Raw genomic sequence first — 22,119 nt, forward strand, 5'->3', positions numbered from 1 at the left:
TAGATACGTTCATGTCATATTTATTACGTATTTCATCTGCTGAATGAATATAATCATCCAAAGGTTGACCAAAATCTTCAACACTTGAAGTCGGATTGACATTCAAAAAATCATCTACAGTAGTCGTATCTGAGACAATGTTAGTGTCAGTATTATTTTCTTCATTATAAATACCCAGAAGATCAGTAGTTGAATCTTGTAGAATTAGAAAAATTATTGTCAAATAATTATCGAGAAAACAGACAAATATTTGTTTACTTACTTTCTTCTTGTGGCAGCACCTTCGCTTCGGCCCGAGATACGTCGCATTTTTCTCCGTAGTATCCAACACTGCACACGCATCCCCGCGCCGCGTGACATGCAAAATTACCAATTGGGCACTTGCACGACTCCATGCAGTGATTCCCGTAGAAGCCCTCTGGACAAACTTCGTCGCAACGATTTCCCATCCAGCCGGGATCACAAATGCACTGACCATCATTCTTCCGGCACTTGGCTTTGTTCTTACAGTTGCACTTTTGATTGCAGTTCACCCCATAGAAACCATCCGGGCAAACTTCTTCGCAATTGGCACCTGTCCAACCTGGCGGGCACTGACAAGTTCCCGTTTCATGAGAGCACTCTCCGCCGTTTTTGCAAGTGCAATTATGCCGACACTCGTTTCCGTACGTACCAGAAGGGCACGGATGTTCACAGGTAGTTCCAATATATCCCGGCGGGCAGGAGTATTTCCCAGTTATATGATCGCACGTCGTGTTGGAAACCGGACATCGTTCCTTGCATCCGTGTCCAAAATATCCATCCGGGCAAGGTTCGTTACACGTGGGACCAGTCCAGCCACGAGAGCATATACATTCACCGGTGATCGGATCACAAGACGAATTGTTGTGGCAGGTGCATATTTCGTTACAGGATTCACCGTAGTAGCCTAGCGGACATCGGCTTTCACAGCGAACACCTAGAAAAAAAATTGGGTTTAATTGGTCGTCTTACCATTTGAAATTAAAACATGAACACATTTGATGATGTATGTATACAAAGCTGAATAATGTTCCGAATCTTGGAATATAATCCATGATATACATTCGAAATTTAAACCGTTGCAGATGGTTTGAAAATTTGTAACACATATAATTAGGATCATCCCAATATACTGCCTAACAGTTAAGTTGGTGAGTACAATGATGTGAATTATGATGCATGTTGGAAAGGTGATTTATTTAGACATTATTATACCATATGATTCTTCGCAGACCAAATCCAATCCCATTTCATGTTAGATGATGATGAAGTAAGATTCGAAGAGAGAAATTCTGGTTAGTGACAGAGTGCGATAAACATCTGGAAGTGCAAAAAGCCGCAACTCACCACCCCAATCCGATTTGCAGATACATTTTCCCGTAGTTGCGTTACAAGCATGGCTGTGCTCCAAACTGCAATCACAGCTCTGTGAACAATTCTGCCCAAACCGTCCCGATTCACACTTCTTGTCACACCGCTCTCCGGTCCAGCCGGCCGGGCAAGTACACTGACCATTAACTGGATTACAAACACCATTGTTCGAACAGTTGCATCGTTCGGTGCAATCCTTTCCGTAGTGTTGTGTGTCGCACGGGCGATCACAACGAATTCCTTGCCACCCAGGGGCACAGAAACATTGACCTGTCTCCGGGGCACACGTGGCACCATTCATGCATTCACACGTTTGGCTGCAATTTTGACCATAGGTTCCATTACTGCATTGTTCTTCGCAGCTCTCTCCGTCGTAACCAGCAATGCAATTACAAGTTCCTGGTGAGGAAAAATCAGTTGGACGTCAAACCAGAAACAAAAACTCAAACAACAAAATCATTTAGAATAAAAAAAAAACAAAAAATCTCCATACCGTCGATATGATTGCATGGCGAATTGTTCTTGCAGTTGCAGTGAATTAGGCAGTCTTGTCCATATCGCAGGAACGGACATGGTCTGTCGCAAAGCATACTACTCCAACCAGGATTGCAGAGGCACTTTCCAGTCCATGGATGGCATCTTTATTCCAACATAAAATCAAAACAAACAAACAGAATGCAAAATCAAAACCAACTGAACAATATCTAGTCCACAGAAAAACCTACAACTTGGTGTTATTCACAACGCATTCGCATTGCCCCAGGCAGTTCCCTCCGAAACGATCATCCGGACACATCCTTAACCCGCAATCGGCTCCCATCCACCCGGCGGAACATGAGCACTTGCCAGTAGCCGAGTCACAGACAGCTCCGTTCAAACACCTGCACTCCTCCGAGCAGTTGTATCCGTGGGTGTTATGCGGACAGGAGTCCAAACACTTTGCCCCCATAAATCCAGGTGCGCATATGCACTCCCCCGTCACGTGATTACAATCCGCACCATTGAAGCACTCACACTTTTGCTCGCATCGCAGTCCGTATGTTTGGCCCTGGCAGCGATTAGCACATACGGATCCGGTATAACCGGCTGGACAAATACACTCACCCGTCTGAGAATCGCAGCTTCCACCATTCTGACAACGGCAATCCGAACGACATTGCTCGCCGTGCTTACCCTCTGGACACCTCTGAGCGCACCTGAAACAAAAAAAATAGGTCCAACCGATTAACACCAACGTTCCAATGCAATTAACACCGAAAATCAAAATCAAACACTCACAACGGTCCAGTGAAGCCAGGTGCGCAGTAACATTCCCCGGAAACCGGATCGCATTTGCCCCCGTTCTGACATTGGCAAACCTCGGCACAGTCCTGCCCGAAACGATCGGACGAACACTGGTATTCGCACTGGTCGCCCCGGTAGCCCTTTTGACAAGCGCAGCTTCCATCCTGGGCGTTACAGGTCGAGTTGTTCTTGCACAGGCACAGCTGGTTGCAGTCGGATCCCCAACGGTTTGGTGGACAATCTGAAGAAAAGAAGATTATTTTTACGTTAAAAATCGCCACCATCAGAATCAAGTTACAGAGATACTAAATAATTTTTGTTTTATTTTTCAATTAAACCTTTTTAGCCAATCGTCGTTTTATAGAAACATCACGAAACATCAAAAGAAAAATTCTGGGCCCAACCTGACTACAACTCAAAAAGAATTCCACAGCAGGCGATACTTCTGTTCTACTCGTTTTGTATTCCTCTGTCTACCTTTGATTGGAGATGAACAATGTACAGTGGATTCGAACGCTTTTAAGTTACATGATTTTGAAAAATTCACTGGGATGCAGTTGCAGGGTGGCCACTGAAATTCGATTTTCGAATTCCCGGTTTTTTCCCGCTTTTCCCGGTATTTTTTGTTAAATTTTCCCGGTTTTAATTTAACTTGAAAAAATCAAGGTAAGAGTTTTAATACTTTATTTTCTGACCAAACTGATATTTTATTTTCTGACCAAACTGGAGGTCAGTTTTATATCGAAGCAACTGATAATTTGTAACGAACCTTTGAAATAGATGTACATTAAACTACCAACAACGTGTTATGCGAAAATAGTTTTATCACAAGGCACACTGAAATTGTGCCATGTAGTTAGTGTTAACCGGCATTTAATCAATATCAATATTTAATCAAATTCTACATTGGCACCTAATTACAATGATTTGATTTTTTTATTAGTTGCAGATTATTTGTATTTTCTTGGATGCACAACTTTCGTTAGTTTCTGACAGTGCCAATGGAAATTACATGTCAGTCTAGTATGCTTCTTCCTTCTTAGAGCATAATGTTTACAGAAAGCAATAAAACGTATAGTATCTTATAGTATAGCCGACATCTTTTTAATGTTCAGCTCTCGGTTTGATCTTATTCAGGCTATTTCAAAGAATAGCTTCCTAACTGATGGAGCTTTTTAAATTATCGCAAAATTATGTGCCCAAGTAGCACATGCAACATCTTCCAAAAAGCACCTTGTTCCTATTCAGTTTTATTTGAAGGCATTGGAAAAACATCAAAGCACGAAAAAGTTAAATCAAGATGTGAAAAACGTTCGAATTGTGATCAATGTTTCATTACCATTGCAATACAGTACGCGTTTGGCATTTGAAAACAAACAAGCACAGAATGTTGCATACACGAAACAAAATCATTAAGTTGCATATTTTTTACCATGTAACTTCAATGCGTCTTTCAAAATTGAATTGTTTGTTTTAATTAAGTTACAGATAAGTTAAGTGTATTTTCATGTTTGATTTAGCATTGTTCAAAGTTTAGACAACTCACAATTTATTCCGGTGATGGTGCAATCAATCATGAGGAAAGACACAGTTCTTTCTTATAACGTAAATTAAATTCAATCACAGTTAAACTTAGCAATAAAGTAATAAATCACTGTATAACCTCATTATAGTAATGGACATTACTTTATTAAAAATCTACAGAATTTTTAAACAACTAATTTGAACACAGATTGACAATCTTCGTTTTCGATCAAAATAATTATTCAGATTTCTAAAAAAGATTTTAACACATTTTGGGCAATCAAAACATTCGATTCGTAATTTATTCAATTTTACTTTTTGAATTCCTAGAATTAATGTCTAGAAAGTAAATCTTGGATTTTTTATTAAAAACTTTGAACGTCCTAATTCAATATTACTATATTGAAATGTCCTATGCTTTGGAACTTATTCATTAATTCCCGTGTAACAAATTAGAAAACTATCTTAGAGTACCTCTTTCATCATCATAACCTCATATTACATTACGTTAGTTCTGGAAAAATACTAAACTAAAGATATTTTACTCTTTACAATATTACAGACATATTCACGTAGTATTAAAATTACCATTTTAAATGATTTGTAGAATTCTCAAAAATAATTCCAAACAACCCTTGAACATGTGTTAAAATATATATTATCTACCATTATCATATTTTTTTTCGAATTCTGTGCAAATGGAAATTACATACAAATAACAGAAGTACAAAGGCAAGCTTGGAGATTAGAAGAATAACATTCATTCGAAAGAATGAATATTTCGATATTCGATTCTATGCATTTATGCTTTATAACATAATATTTATGACATATGGCCGGGGTTTTACCAAATCACACCAAGCGCCAAAAAAGTACTCATATTTTTGCCCAAGTTTTTCTTTAACAGATTTAATTGACCATAAATCGTATAGGTCCTATACTATAGGATATCTCTCAACCCCATAACTGAGGATATCCTACAACAAATGTACACACGAATTGATTTGAAATAATTTCCGTTTCCTTTTACGTACAAAATATCACACAAGTCAGTCAAAAAGCCGCTTTCTCGGAATTGAAATCAAAATGATCTAGTGACAACACAAACTGGATCTGGGAAAAAGATCTACTTATTTTTTTATACCTCACACATTATGTACTAAAATCAAATAACTCAGTTTCCCTTTTGTATCAACTTCATTCAAAACTTTGAAGAATTCTGAATGAAAGTTGTCAAAAATTTATTTTTTCCCGGTTCATGCCATGAATTCCCGGTTTTTCCCGCTTTTTTTCCCGGCGACTTCAATTTCCCGTCTTTTTCCCGCTTTTCCCGTTTTTCCCGGTTCGGTGGCCACCCTGCAGTTGGTGTAACTCCTACAACAGAACAGCAACTGTCGTGAAGTGAGCATTTTGGAGGAACGATTTAACGACGTGTGAGCTGATCTTGAATTCCCACATTCTAGATATATTGAATGTGAAAAAGATGTCGAAGAAGACAAGCAACGATCTCCGCAACCAGATCGATGGCTGTACTTGTCACGCGGAGATCTCCATTAAGCTGCGCCAACCACTTGCATCTGGACCGGATGAGTTGGGGTATATACGTCCTCTTCCTCCTGTATGGTCATTGGCCATTGCGGATGGTCCATCGCCGCCTCAGAGAAAAATAAGAAGTCGATGGAAAGTTCGGCTACTAGCAGCAAGCCTTTCGTTCAGAATATGTCACAAGCACCTGTTTTGCCATTGTGATGAATTTATTCTACCTTCATATCAAAAATCACAGAAATAAAGCTCTGAAAAACCTGTTTCGCCAACCTGGGTAACGTGCTTCAGAACCCCTATCAAGAATGTAAGCATGTTGACTTAATTACTTGGATATAGGTAAAGCCGTTAACATGATCTGGACGTCATTGCTTTATTGCAAGCTCCAAGAATGTGGCGTTAGCGGCAACATGAATTCATAAAGAACTTTCGCACCGGACGAACCTTCCAGATGCTATTGTGGCACCGTTTTCAAGGAATTTGCTGAAGAGACTGGTGTACCCCAAGGGTCGGTTCTGGCAATGACCCTTTTTCTCATTGTCATGAACGGTGTGTAGCCAGTCAACGTGTGAGACCACCCTGTGAGACCTGCATCAATTTGATGAAATAAAATAATAACCCAGGTTACCAGGTTAAAGGTAGGCCAAGCCACGATAGATATCAATTTCCTCTATGACATTTGGCTCACCTGCTCCACACGTAGAAGCGTCCTGTCGCATATTTTCAACAACTACGTTCGTATAGCCTCTTCTTCCATGCACCTCCGGCTACTTGTTTCCCTTTTCGTCATCGGTCCTTGTACCGTCCGGCGCCTTCTCAGGAGAGCACAGGATCCCTCCCCTCGATGAGGCTGAACGGATCCTATAGGAACGTGACCGGCACACGAGCTTACAGAAACACGTTTCCGGAACCATGAAATCCGCTATACCGCCAAAGGCATCGGTTTTGGCGTCTACCTGACTAGATCGGCCAGCCTGGCCTGTCAATGTGGCATATTCTCTGCTGGAGCCGCTGCCGTCAAGTCCATCCCTGGTCAATGCGACATTAGGGGGAACACCGCTGCTGAGTCAAAAGTAGCGTATCTTATGAACGGCATTAGTTGATTAGTTGATCAGGGGCTATTTGGCATAAAGTCCAATTAGCTCAGGCCTGCCTAACCTGTTCAAGCCACGGGCCAATTTTCAGAATTAACATCTGCTTAACAAAATACTCGGCAATTTTGAATTGCGTTTAAAAAATCATTCTTTTACGTTACAGGTCTTTTGGTTGAAAACTCAATAAGAAACATGAAATTGTTGTCTACTCTCGAATAATCAACGCATATTGTTTTCGCAATCGGTGACCAAAATTCGCAAACAAGATTCGAAGTTTTTTACTGTTTTTATTCTTGTAATGAGAGATATTTATTTGAAATCTGAAATTTAGATTTGAGCTCGTCGTTGTATTGGATGTTGATAATCTCTATTTGAAACATATCGTATTTATCCGATTCAATGGCGTTTCCCTAACCTCAATCTACCTGTGCGCTGGATTAAAATTTAAGGATTTTTTGTGCGGAAATGTATAGAATAACTAGATTTTGATTAGTTTAAATGATTCTGATAATTTTATTTTCAATTTGGACTGCAGAAATATCGAAATTTTCATTTTTATCGTCAGTGCACAGGTAAAAAGTGAGATTACGCGACGCCACTGATCCGATTATAATTATAAAACGGTGTTGAGAAAATGGTTGTGTTGAGAAATTGGATGTTTTTTAGAACATTGTTCTACAAAATCAGCTATATGAGGGAAATGTACCAATTTTCAGCAACAAACTGTGCTTAAATGTTTCGTGCCAAATTCTTTTCTAAAGCTCCAATGTTGGAGAATAAATTTTCGACGTGTTGATCCGTGCCTTGAAGCTTTATGTTCAAGCCAATGAGATGTTTGGTAATATCTACCAAAAAAGCAAAGTCACTCGCCCATTCAGCATCATTCAGTTTGGGCATTGGGTTTCCTTTATTTTGTAAAAATAGTGCGATTTTGTTTCGAAGAGAATAAAATCTCAAGCCTGGGGCCTCATTGCGCATCGACAGCTTTCGACAGCTCTTTCGTATCAAGTTTGCATGGTTTGCTCGTTTCGAGTCGAGTCTACGGTTCAGTCAACCAACTTTGCAATAATACAGCAAATTACTATATTTTGCTTCCATTTCCGTCAACATCATTTAGAATTGTTGGTTGTGGATCCCTTGCATTGATAAAGTTTATTAACTTAATGACGATTCATTATTTGTTATTTTCCTACTTCAGTGTAAATATCGTATTTCGTAGGATGCTTAATTTCGTAATGTCGTTCAGATTACATTCCTGCAACACAGCAACACTTTCCGTGAAAACGCGGTGTTCCACATCAACCTTTCGTTTCATTGGGTCACTCGTGTCACCCCATCCAGTCATATCAAAATAGGTAAAATATTATTTTTTGTTTCAAATACGAATGAAAGGAATTATTGGAACACATAAAGTGAAGGGTTCGATTACCAGACTTTTTTTAAACCAATGATATCCTACAGTATTTATAATTAAATTAAATGAAGAAAGCTTCTCGAGTCACATAGATAAACTTATGGGCCGGTTATGAAGTATTTTCTACCACGTTGCGCCGGTCACAAAAAATGGTTCAGCATAAAAACAAAAATTATCACAATGGTTTAAGGGCCATTTGTCAAAAAAATTAAAAGAATTATAAAAACTCTAGAAAAAATATTTAAAGCTCTTTTTAGTGGAATGTATTGACTCGAGGAAATGCCTGCTAGCTGGTTGGACGGCCTCATTTGCCCTCTCTTTAAGAAAGGGCACAGACTGGAGTGCGCCAATTACCGAGGAATAACCCTCCTTAATTCGGCGTACAAAATTACGTCCCGTATTCTGTTCAACAGATTGAGACCGCTTGAAGAGTCCTTCGTCGGCGAATACCAAGCGGGTTTTCGTGAGGGCCGATCAACGACGGATCAAATGTTTACCCTGAGACAAATCCTTGATAAATTCCGGGAGTACAACTTGCAGACACATCATCTGTTTATTGATTTCAAGGCGGCGTACGATTCAGTGAAACGGAATGAATTATGGCAAATTATGCTTGAACATGGTTTTCCGGCGAAACTGATACGGCTGATTCGTATAACGTTGGACGGATCGAAATCAAGTGTAAGGGTTGCGGATGAAATATCGACGTCATTTGCTACCTTAGATGGATTAAAACAGGGTGATGCACTCTCGAACCTACTGTTCAATATAGCACTCGAGGGAGCGATTAGGAGAGCTGGTGTGCAAAGAAGCGGTACCATTATCACTAAATCGCATATGCTCCTGGGATTTGCGGACGATATCGATATTATCGGAATTGATCGCCGTGCCGTGGAAGAGGCTTTTGCGCCTTTTAAGAGGGAGACAGCGAGGATTGGACTCACGATCAATACCAGCAAAACGAAGTACATGGTCGCTGGCAATCAACGTGGGTTCATTAGTGGTGGTGGTAGCGAAATAGTGCTGGATGGTGAAAAATTTGAAGTGGTAGAAGAATTTGTGTATCTTGGAACATTAGTGACGTGCGATAATGATGTTACCCGCGAGGTGAAAAGGCGTATTGCAGCTGCAAATAGGGCTTATTACGGACTTCGTAACCAGCTTAAGTCCCGTAGTCTGCAAACGAAAACAAAACTCGCGCTGTATACTACTCTGATTCTTCCGGTGGCTTTATACGGCCATGAGACATGGACGTTAAAGGAGGCTGATCGGAGAGCTCTCGGAGTGTTTGAGCGTAAGGTGCTGCGGACAATACTCGGCGGTAAACAGGAGAACGGTATCTGGCGGCGTCGCATGAATCACGAATTGAACCAGGTGTACAAAGGGCTGGATATTTTAATCTTATACAACACGGCAGACTACGGTGGGCTGGTCACGTTGTTCGTATGCCGGAAGAACGTCAAGCGAAGATAATATTTAGTAGAGAACCCGGAAGAGGCCGCAGGCTTCGTGGAAGGCCGCGTACACGATGGCTTTTTGCAGTTGAAGAGGACCTGAGGGCGCTCAATGTTCAGGGCGACTGGAAGCGATTGGCCCAGGATCGAGTCCAGTGGAGAAGGATACTCCATTCGGCGTAGGTTCATCGAAGAGCTGTAGCCCATCAAGTATCAAGTAAGTATTGACTCGAGTCGAGTCAAGTACGAGACACTGAAAACGACCACACAGTTGTGGTAGAAATACGCAAAGATATCGAAATAATTGGTGGAATTAAATGGAGTTATTTAACTCGTCATAGACGATTGATAAAAACTCTAGGCAAACGCGTGCTTTATAAGAGTCATCTGTCTTATTGTACATGCGTGTTTTAAGAAGTAATTTACCTTTTCACCTAATTACGGGTAAATGCCTTATTCGTGACAAATGCATTTTTTTAAAGAAGTAGTCATTTATTCTTGCTTTAAATGAAGGAATGATCTACCCATAAGAATTCTTCCAAGCAAATGCGTACGTTTGAAGTAGGAGTGATTTCATCTTTCGCATTATAAGGGGAAATTTTATGTAATTTTATATTCCGAGCGTACACATAGAAAAGGAATCATATACTCATCTGCCTTGTTCCGTGCAAATGCGTACTTTTAAAGAAAAAGTCATCTACTTATCTGCCTTGTTACGGGCAAATGCGTACTTTTGAAGACGGTGCTTCTGTCTTATTGAAGTAGGAGACATCTGGCGTCTAGCGAAGTCACTGACAGGTCACCAATCAAACTGTCATTCACGAGATCTAATCGAACATGAAGCTTCAAATGAGTCTGAATTAACGGAGAGTATTGAGATAGTGCTGATTTTTTTTGTAGAATAATAAAATTAAAAAAAAAGCTGATGTTTAAAGAAAAAGCTAGAAGAAGTCGGTACGGGATTTGCTAGTTACCCAACATTTTTGAATGCAGGAATTGCCGTTTTGGTTTTATTCCTGCATGGTAATTAACATGGTGGTAACAGAAGTGGTAAATCACAGTTCAACTTACACTGCACAACCTGACATTTTTACAGCAGTAGCAGAGATCTCACAAAATGTATGTCCTTCCCCTCGGATATGTTACCTTGCCGCGGTGGGTCGGCTTACGCCATTAGCACTGAGATGGCAACAAAAAAACATATCCTGTCGTGGTGGTATCACATGTTGACTATTTTTGTTTGGTGCCGCGTTACATATCTGGCATTGACGCACTAATTTACGGCATTTGCATGTGATCCAACGGACATCGTGTCTTGGAGCCTTTTTCATCAGTGATAATGATGTGAGTTCTTTTCTTTTCGTCAATACTTTTCTGATGCGTTCCCTGTGGCGCTGAGTCGTATCCACGCTTACATTTAGCTAGCTAGGCATTTATTGAAAAACAAAGTATTCAAGACATTCGTAGGGAATCGACTGCAGAATTCACTGAGTAGAAGTTTTTTCAAAACTAGGAACGTGGTGCCAGTTTTATTTTGTTATGCCTCACTTTGAAGAGCAATAATAAAAAATACCACACATTATAATGATGGTATATGAACAATCTTATAACGGCTTCATTCTCGATAATTTTTACAAATAGATAGGCAATAGGCGTGATGAAGCTTTAGTTTGCCACCGAAAAGTGAATCCTATAGCTGACCTTGATTAGAGCTTAATAGATAATCACCGTAATTAATCAACGATAAAGCTACTTGTTAGAACAGTTCAAAGATATAGGCAACCTTCACAAAAAAAAAAATAATGGAACAAACTAAGTTCTTTAGCAGTTTCCACTTTTACATGATACAACTTACATTGAGTTTGTAGTGTCGACACAGCTTAAAAACATTGACGAAACAATGACTTAGGTAAACAAAGTGACGAACGCATAACCTACACTCAGAGCAAACAAAGTCAATTAATTTTCATTCTACATAAATAAAAGTTAAAAAATAGAACACTAATACGCAATATTTTTTTATGTTTTCAATGTGGTCACAAAAAGCTAACACATTAAATAACTTATAATTGTACTATATGACTAAGTGGCCTTTCAAATCACATCAGCTGCTTCCAAGGCAAAAAAGAAGACATTGCATTTTAAACATTGCTTTTAATAACTAGAAAAACGATGTACTAGAAATCTTGAAATTATCATTTTAGCCTGTGATCATTGACTAGTTTGCATTCAACTACATTTTGCATTACTGTCGATTCGATTCCAAATCCGAACCTCACTTCACCCATCCTTATCCTACCCCATGGCGTTTAAGTGGTCTGCAAGGACTCTTCTGCCATTACCCTCTCTATTATCAGCTTTGGATTGACTTGCGCTCTCATTGCCCCACCAAACGCTGCAAAATGAAAATGAAAATGAAAGTAGCAGAGAACTCACAAAATGTATGTAGAATTCATTTGTTCTTCTTAACATTAGTCCCTCCTCCCCCCCTGGAAGATTTTTCCCATACAAATCATTTTTTATTTATATGGAACGTAAGAAAATGTCAGACCCCCCTCCCCCCATAAGTGCTTACGTAATTAGTGTACGACCCCTTACTTTAGGAGACATCTACTGCTTTGCCTTATTCCGGACTGCGCACTTTTGAAGGGGTCATCTAGTATTTTACCTTATTCTGATCAAATGCATACTTTTAAAGAAGGGGTCATCTACTGTCTTGCCTTATTCCGGGTAAATGTGTACTTTTAAAGAAGGAATAATAATAACCATTAGAACCAAGATAAGAAAATCGTTTTTTTAGAACGTTATTTGAATCACTTGTCATAAGACGAGTTTGTACAATCCCATTTAATTACACCACTTAATTGTACCTTGACAGATACGTATTTCGACCTCAAGAAGACCTTACTGTTGAAGTCAAAATACGTATCTGTCAAATGGGATTGTACAAACTCGTCTTATGACAAGTGATGACATTCCACGAAAAAGCTCAAAATAATTTTCTTAACGTTATTAGAATGTCTTTACCTGTCATAAGACGAGTTAGAGTTTAGTTCTATACCATTTAATTCCACCACGTTGTTCATCGAATTTCAAAAAACTGACCTTGTTCAAACATTTAGGGTAGGATGAGAAGTTGGGTCACCTAAGCCGAACGCTCAATGCCTCATAACAAATACATTTTAATTTAACTTTTCAACGTGGATCTCTAATAATAACTCATAATGCCAAGGTTATGAAATGACGAAATTCATTTTTTTGTTCCATTTTGAGCCATTGAAGTAAAAGTCTATTCATTCAATCAAAAAATGCCGAGGCCGCTGTTTGAAAATGGATCACCTTTCAATTTTAAAATAAAAAGGGGAACTGTACCGGTTTTGGCCATGTTCCTAATTTGGCCAATTTTGCGAATAACTCCAAAAATAAAGCAATTTGGAAGGGTTTTATTAGTTCCAACAAGAGATATATCCCTCACGATTCAACGCTGCTTTAAACTGATCGATTATTGGGGAAAAATATGTATTTTTCAGGGTTGGCCAAAATAGGCACTAAGTTGGCCAAAACCGGTGCACTTCCCCTATTGTTTTTATTCACAATACTAAATTTCACACATATATAGGTTTATTGCCAATGATTTAATTGAATAAAAACGGGTTTCAAAACTTTTGATAAAAAATGCCCTTACATTTAAAAAATATCCGCAGTTTCTTATGAAAACAACCCGGCCGTGTATTAGTTTCTTAAAGACAAAAATTAAACATTTTAATAAACAAATTAACACCATTATGAAAAATATTTTTTGGATGCGATCTATGCCGTCTATTACTATCTGAATCTATGACAAATGGCCGAAAAACAAAAGGTCGAAAAGACAAAACGTAGAAATAGACAGAAGGTCGAAATGGACGAAAAGTCGATCAATAACAATTGAATTGAATTGAATTATCTTTATTTATGGGACGTAATGTCTAATTTTCGATCAAATTAATTTATTTCAAAGCAGTCAGTACAACACCACCTGCATTACATATGGTACTATAACTGAAATTGTTTAAATTTCACATTCTTCATTACACGTTTATTGACACATGTTTCGCATAAGAAACATAGCTGAAAACTATTTTACCACATTTTACCTGGCCATATTCTACCAAAACAAAATTATATCCTTAAATCGAGTAACAACCCAACTAATAATTTTTGTGCTAGGTATAATTTTCATTCAGCCTTAAGCCCGCAGTCCACTGTTTGTCATGTTGACAAATATTTGTCAAGTTTATCCGGACAACTATCAGACTGATTAGAAATCGACATGGATTTCAGGCTGACTTGACAAATATTTGTCATCGTGACAAACAGTGTACTGAGGGCTTTAGGATGTATAATATTCGAATTAATGCAGCAAATCTATATACAAACGTGAAAATTTGTATGAAGAGGTTTTGTTTTTGAGGGGCGGGGAAGGTTCTTAAGATGGTTTGACCCTCCCCTATTTGGAAAGGGGGGGGGGTCTCATACAAATGGTTTTGGATATGTTTCTATGGTGGTTTGAAAACCCTTTCCCTTCTGGAAGAGGGACTGCCATACAAATTAATCAGAGAATACATCAAAATACATCAATTTGAGGCGGAACGAAGTTCGTCAGGTCTACTAGTATTTAAATAAACCTTATACTGCTTCTTTTATTAGCTTATTAGTATGGAACGTCAAAACCGAAATGTTTACATTTGATTTTTGTTGCCGGAGCTGTGTATGGGCTATTGATTTCTGTAATGCAGCTTAAAAAGTATTCAACTTCTCGTACAGCAACAGACGAAATGCTGCCATAGATGCTTGCAGATAGTGTAAGAAAACACGCCATTTTAAAGCAATATTTCTGTTGACGATTACTGTAAAACGATTAGCAGCGGATGTTGCTGCATGAATGGTCGAGAAATTGTTGCCTAAAAACAATTTCAATGATTGATGATGGATAAAAGTTAGACAATACAAAATTCGGAAAGATGTTTGAATAATAATTAAATTAATGCCATTTTTTAGATTATGTGCTAAGACTATTTCTAGAACAACATTTGAAAAGAGCGTAACAGCCAAAATTAATTCCTTCTAATTCTTTTCATACGTTGGTCTAGATTTCTAACGTTTAGACAGCACGAAACTAAAAATAGCTTTAGTAAAACAACCTAGGGGGTACGCGAAGAAGCACATCCATAATGATTCTAAAGGTGGAAGTTAAGTTAAGGGGCACTAAAACGACTAATTGATGTTTGCATCCAAGTCCTGCTGTGTTGAACAACTGCTGTGTTTCGTTCTGCAATTGTTGTATCCCAATTTTAACCATTTTTTAGACAACGTACTTCCAATTCATTTTATGAAAAATTTATAATTAATCAAGAAACCATTACATGACACCAACAGAGAACCCAGTTGAAGCGATTTGGATAGGAAGAGTGCAATAGTGTTGAACTTAATTTTAAAATTAAAAAAACACTTTAATAAAGAATTAAAAAAAAAAAAAAAAAAGGGAAGAGTGCTTCTGCCATTTTGTTAATATTTTACGGGAAAAGGGCGAACTCTTCTACCCACCTAAATTGGATAAATGAGGAAAACGTAGGCTTGATTTTATTACCTTTGTACTTACGAACTTTTTTCTGGAAAAAAATATTTGCCCATCCCTTAGATATCGCATGAGTGTCTCTGCCCATGGAGCCATTTGCTCCTTCATACAGGAATTTGATTAAGTACAAACAGTAATATCATCATAATCGTTTAGCAGATGTGAATAAAACCAATAGTCAACTCTAGTCTTTTTCAAATCATGTAAAAAATATTTGCAAAAGCTTTGTAATGTTTTGTGTTTTTGCTAATTTTGACTTGCATTAGTTAAATTGGAAAACTGAAATTCACAGTAAATTATTTATTTGAACGAAACTTACTTATATTACAAATCTTTCCAGCGTATCCTTCGTTGCACTGGCAAGTATCCGGTGCAATGCACACTCCATGTTTGCATCCATTGCTGCATGCCGGAACGCACCGATCGCCTTCCTTATTCTTCTCATACCCAGCGCAACACTTCTTCAGAATGCGTTCCTTGGTTACACTGGAAGTTTCATTCACAATTTTTGTCTTCACTCGATAGGCCGAACACCTAGGCGGAACTGCCACACACCACTTCTGATATCGCTCCTGATACGTAATTTCCCTCGGTGCAGTTACAAACAGTTGATACTTGTCTACTTCCTTGCACACGTTTGGCCCATCCAGCTGGTCATCCACGACCACCTCGTCGACCTGTGATCCACAACTGAGGGGTAACAGCAACCATAAAATACTTAAACTTAATGTCCTAACATCTAGCATCAGTCGTAGGGGTTTCATTTTCACTATTTGATACGTCGTTTCAATTGGGCTTCCGCAGTTTGCGCGCAAAACTCCCACACTCACAGGATTGATATTTCGTAATTAAATCACTTTAGACTAAATTGGCGAATACTTTTGTTTACTGGCATATAAATGCAATCAATTGAACTGTGCTCACACTTTGCCACAACAAAGTAAATAGCGTACACTTCCACTTGAATCACACTCGCTTCCTTCGTTCTGCATTCCACACTTTTCCACTGTCCAGCAGCCGGGTTGGCGATCGTTGCACAATTTCATTCATAGATTTATAAGTCGCCTAACAAACGCCAGCGCAGCTCCGACTGGTACCGTTGGCTGTTGCGAAGTGAGAACCTGCGTTGATCTGCGTTGCGTATGATGAATCATTTAGCACTGTTCATTTCCGATCAGCACGGTATCGCAAAAACACCTCTCACGTTTCGTAATCGATCACCGACTGGCGATGATCACTGCTTGCTACTGTGCGCGATTGTCGATCGTTCTATTTGCTGATGTAGTTTTGATACGGGTTTCTGAACGAAAGCGAAGCAGGAAGGAAAAATTCCGCCGGACGCAGGGTGTATGTGTGCAAAACATAGACTGGGATATCGCGTTGTACCATCATATAACACACCACTAAGGACGGACCACTGAAGTGGCTGCAATTGTTTAATTTGCTCCGCCACTGCTGTACGAAGATGCACTACTTTGAACTTTCTCGAGAGACTGTGATAACGCTTAACAAAACAAACTGTCACAGATTTATCGTCTCGTGGCCTTTGCTCAGTTCAGTGGTAGTAAGTGTATGAGAAGTCCTATGTGAGGAACGAGCACTCTGCATTGGCAGACTCACTTTCGACGCTTTCGATCCTTTGTTTACTGTGGCACTAGTTGAACTGGGTAGTGGTGGTTGGAACTACTGGCAGCAATCTCCGTTGTGAATCCATTTACTGCTGCTGGGTGACGTGTGTGATGATTAGCGTGTAGATAACGGTAGTTCATGCTATCGTCTAGCCGTTGGTAGTATCTGCGATAGAGAAGAGTTAGAAAATAGAGACAATTAGTACTTATCTGTATTGTGCAGTCAGAGAATTTATAGGACAAACAGGAAATCGCTATTTAGATAAGTAGCACAAGTTGTAGTACATGCAAATGATGCATAATGTGAAACTTTACCGGGATACTTTGTTACACGTTCATATCAAATCATGTGAAAATAACATTATGCTCTTCACATATTGGCAATAGACTAATTCAATAATCAGTATTAATAGATATTTTTCGATATGGTAGTCAGAACACTCGAATAAAATCCTGAATATTATTAAGAGTTACGAATTTAATGCGACTCAACAAATTTGAAGGACATTCGACTGAAGTTTCTCTTCTTGATATAGAGAAATCATTTGACAGTGTTTGGCATGAAGGTTTCATTGTAAAATTGATGGATTTTAATTTTCCTCTGTACATTTTTAAACTGATCCAAAATTATTTATAAAAACGCTCACTGCAGGTAAACTATCAGAATTCCAAATCTGATAGATCACCTGTAAGAGCTGGTGTTCCCCAAGGCAGCATACTGCGGCCCATATTGTATAACATTTTTACTTCTGACTTACCTGACACCACCAGGGTGTCAAAAATCTTTGTTTGCAGATAATACGGGCCTTTCAGCCAAAGGGCGAAACCTTCGTGTCATTTGTAGTAGATTGCAAAAAAGTTTGGATATTTTCTCCACTTATTTGCAAAAATGGAAAATTTCCGCAAATGCTTCCAAAACTCAGCTTATAATTTTCCCACATAAGCCGAATGCTTCTTATTTGAAACTTTCTAGAAGACATATTGTCGCTATGAATGGGGTTCCAATTAATTGGTGTAGCGACGCTAAATATTTAGCACTTCTGCTAGATCCAAAATTAACTTAGTTGCCTCCGTGGTATAGTACCAATGAACTTCATAGAATTTCTAATATTGAGACATTGCAACAAATGTCCAATAAAACAATTTCCAATTTTAGACAAAAATCGTTGCAATCTTCTATGGCAACTATTAGCTCCTTGTACCCTTAGTAGAAATTAGATTAAGTTTAGTTTAGGTTTAAAACATTGTAATTCCTACATGGTTCAATTCAACCAGAGTAAAAATCCTAACTGCCAGGGGCAATTGAAATGTATTAATAATAAGTAAAAATGGAACATAGCAAATAAGGATAATAGTGTTAAGAAAACACGGAACACCTAGCCTAAGAGATGAATGCATGTATTAGATAATTAGTAGGTAAATAAAATTAGTAAAAACAAACCTGAATATTCCGCTTTACGGTGTTGGTGCCTTTTTCGTGCGGTATAAAAGATAAATTGCAAGTCAAGTACATTGTGTACTACCGGGATGTCATTGACTATGAAACAGAGGAGTTACACCGTATCTCGAAGAAAGTTGGTAACGAGAGGGTTCATACTCCTCTCCTTGTTCTCACCATCAGCGGAACCTCAAGACCGAAGTACATTTTCTTTGGTTTCTTGTGAAGCCCCACGCGACCCTACTTCCTCTCTCCGATGCAGTTGTTCGTCTTTTGGCCACTCCAAAGTCCGCTGAAAGGTCACCAACTGCATCTGTGGGAACTATTCACCCGATCAGCGAAGACCGGAGGTGCGACATCCTAAAATTCTGTAGTAAGGACAACAACATTCAGCATGGCATCTTTAGTCGAATCTGTCTTAGCTACAGAGCTGAGGACAAGGTCCAGCGAATCAAATTCGACTACAGCTGTACTTAACCGGAGGCCAAATAAATCCTCCAAAAGAAGTAGAAAAGGGCAGAAGGGTTCAACGCCGAAGCCACGCAGAAGAATCAAGTCCTTGCGCAACACAACTGATGCATCGTCATATCGTCATCATCGTCCTTACATGCGTCGGGTACGGATCTAGGAAACACTCCAGCTCCCTTTCCGACCCCTAAGCTTCCACTGAAGGTCAAATTTTGTGTTCAATAGAATATCGACGGCTTTTGGAACAATTTGCCGAACCTAGAACTACCGCCGTCGGGGGTGACAATAGGTCAAATGGGGGTGCGAATGGATCACTGTTTCAACTACTTAGAATGCTTCTAGAATGGATTGAATGTATCTGAGGGCAAGAAGACTAAAATATAAAAGACCTTTTTGAACGATTTTGCTCTACGAACTTCAGGATGCCGGTGAGAGCGATGACCCATTCTCACCCCCAGACCCATTGTCACTCCCGATGGCGGTATTAAAAAATGATAGTTCACCCTGGGTTATGACCCCCTAGAAGGTCATCCGCATCTCACTAGCCTCCATGGATCGTTCCAGGTCGGTAGGTACAAAAATACGGCACTCCATGGTGATAGGGACCCTCCGGGAAAACTCCTTTCACGTTCTTCAGTTTAGTGAATACCTCCAAGTCGTTAGACACCGTCTCAAAGGTAGCATTTCTATTAATATTGTGAACGCTTGTGGAACACTTCCTGCCATCAAACAAAATGTGAGTAACATCTTTGGTAAGACCCCTTCTCGCTTTCTACTTTTGGGAGATACGAACGCCCACCACCCTACCTGGGGAGATACAAGGTCGAACCCCCGTGGTGTTGCACTACTCGAAGCGCATTAGAGTACACTACTCCGCTAACACTTTACGACTTCTACAAGATTATACTCGATGCCGCTGGTCTATCCATCTCTTACACCTATTCTCGACCAGGATGCAAATCTCTCTGTTGGTGGTCGGACGAAACACGTCGCATGCTGTTAAAGCCAGAAGGAAAGCCCTCCGAGTGCTCAGGAGGCTTTCCCTTGTGTACCCGAGAAAGGTAAGTGCTTTGCAAAACTACAAACAGAAACACTATGAGTGTCGAACGGTTATCCAGGACGCCAAGTGGAAGCAGTTGGAGGACTTTCTTGACTACATAAATCCAGCCCAATCCGCCTCCGAACCATGGGGGAAAGTTAATACGCTAAGCGGCAAGCGTAGATTTCCGCCATTCACATCGATTCGTAAGACCGTACTATTTTCTATCCGCCGGGGGTGGCCTATGTACTTGATGAATATTTTGCAACACTCGCATCAGTAAGTGGCTACCAAGCCGATTTTCAAAGGCTCATAGTCACCAGGCCCCTAACTTTCGAGTCCCTCCGGTCTGACTAGATTCTCCATTAAAGCAGCCATTTTCTTACGCCGAGCTTTCCTTCGCTCTCGACAGAAGCAAAGGTAGGTCTTCTAATCCAGATGAAGTACGGTATCCGATGTTTAAAAACCTTCCCCCTACCGCAAAAATAGCATTTCTCAAACTGGTTAATCAAGCCTGGACCGATCAAACTTTCCCTGACGAGAGGCGGCTCAGCCAAGTCAATCCGATCCCTAAAAATAGTATTTGCTCCCATGACACCACTGTTTACCGGCCTATCTCGCTGACCTCCTGTGAATCCAATGTCGTTGAGAGATTGGTTTACCGAACAAGGAAGGCTGCGTGAAAAGCTCGAGACTGGCGAAGATTCGGTTTCCGCTAACACGATTTTCGCCTGGGAAAAAAAGCCATGAGGGCAGTTCGTACTTCGCCGGATTAAGAATACTCCAAAGCGCCTTCGACCAAAGGAAAGATGTCGATCTAGTTTCTCTGGACGTTTCGATGGTGCTTCACCGCACTTCGACTCCACTAGTGATGAAACAGCTGGTGGACTGGGGTTTTACTGGTAACATCCTAGCCTTTGTTCACAATGTCCAGCAGGGGTATGTTCTGGTGATGACACTGTTCATGGTTGCCACAAACAGGGTCTCTAATAGCCAACCGAAGAACATCTACATCTGCGTCTACGCGGACGACATCCTGCTATTTGTCGTCGGAGACATTTCGGCACGAACGCGTATTCGAACCCAAACAGCGTCAGCGGTTATTGCAGTTCATAGGTGGGCTTCATTGGTCGACTTCACCATGGCGGCCGGGAAAAGTGTCCGCGAACATGTGTGCAATGGGTTACCGATCCCAAACCGGAAATTCATCAATGTCCTCGGAGTCTCCAGCCGGCTGCAGATCGACTACAAGGACGTGGCCGGCGCCGTTATTGATCATTTGAACATTTGAGTCACTGAAACTTGCACACTGAGAATGCTTGAACAATCTCAGTCAATCATTCAGTTGATTCTTTGTGCAATTTCATTGATTCTGGTTATTCGCGGAGTAGCAACCATAGATATGTGTAGTCAGTCAAAGCTAAGCTGAGAAGGATGATCTGTTTGACAAAGATCTAAGATGCTTTAAGCATTAAATGTTAATCAAATAATCCGAATTGTAAATAACTTTTGAAAAAAAGTTTTTAACGAATCAGTAAAAGCAATCCCATGACATTTTTTTCATTTTCCATCACCGCTATACTGACGGTTCTTTTTCGTGAGAAGAGGATCCGGGCCATTCTCGCAAACAACAGTCGACAACCGTGTACCAGCACGGAGAAAAATATTTAGTAGCTTCAGCCAAAATGCAGGTTATTTCAAACTAATCTTTAGTTTGAATTTGGCCCAAACAAAAAAATAGTTTGAATGAAGCATCGACACTGGTTGAAACAAACTAAAAAACTATGTAGCCAATCCGGTGGTTTGACAACTGCATCAAACAAACATTTGTTTGAAACAACCAAAATCTTAGTTTGTTATTTTGACATCCGTGTTAACCACCAACGATTTTGGTTGATTCAAACTAAGACATTTAGTTTCAAATAATAAAATTTTGATTTAATTCAAACGAATTTATGGTTTGAAACAAACATAAATTGTAGCTTGTTCATTCAAATGGCTGGTTCTTTCTTGTTCTTTTTTGCTTTTTGCCTTTTCTGCTCAAGGTTTATTATGGTTTAAGTTTCATATTTATTTTCATTTTTGGTAAATTACATATGTATAATTATTGTCATCGAGATCGAGATCGACAAACACCTATTCCTTTTCGTGCAATATATACAATATAAATCCCTAGAGAAGATGCGATTGAAGAGTTTTAACGACAGACATCATCAGGAGCTGTC

The 22,119-nt window shown here is 39.6% G+C and overlaps 1 protein-coding gene across 4 annotated transcripts in view; it reads right to left on the reverse strand.

Annotated features, from left to right (window-relative positions):
• The window catches only part of LOC134217600 (protein draper-like), a 102,760-nt gene that overhangs the window by 5,059 nt on the left and 75,582 nt on the right, over window positions 1-22,119 (reverse strand). For 2 of the 4 annotated variants that reach the window (XM_062696376.1, XM_062696375.1), the window contains exons 3-8: window positions 15,641-17,115; window positions 2,671-2,917; window positions 2,118-2,588; window positions 1,886-2,031; window positions 1,369-1,791; window positions 263-958 (exon numbers count right to left, since the gene is read on the reverse strand). In XM_062696376.1, the coding sequence (XP_062552360.1) occupies window positions 263-958; window positions 1,369-1,791; window positions 1,886-2,031; window positions 2,118-2,588; window positions 2,671-2,917; window positions 15,641-16,085 (2,428 nt within the window). In that variant the 5' untranslated portion in view covers window positions 16,086-17,115. The remainder of the gene's footprint in view (window positions 1-262; window positions 959-1,368; window positions 1,792-1,885; window positions 2,032-2,117; window positions 2,589-2,670; window positions 2,918-15,640; window positions 17,116-22,119) is intronic. The other 2 variants (XM_062696378.1, XM_062696379.1) reach the window with 2 other exon arrangements.

Source organism: Armigeres subalbatus, chromosome 2 (assembly GCF_024139115.2).
Source record: "Armigeres subalbatus isolate Guangzhou_Male chromosome 2, GZ_Asu_2, whole genome shotgun sequence".
Classification (NCBI taxonomy): Eukaryota; Metazoa; Arthropoda; class Insecta; order Diptera; family Culicidae; genus Armigeres; species Armigeres subalbatus.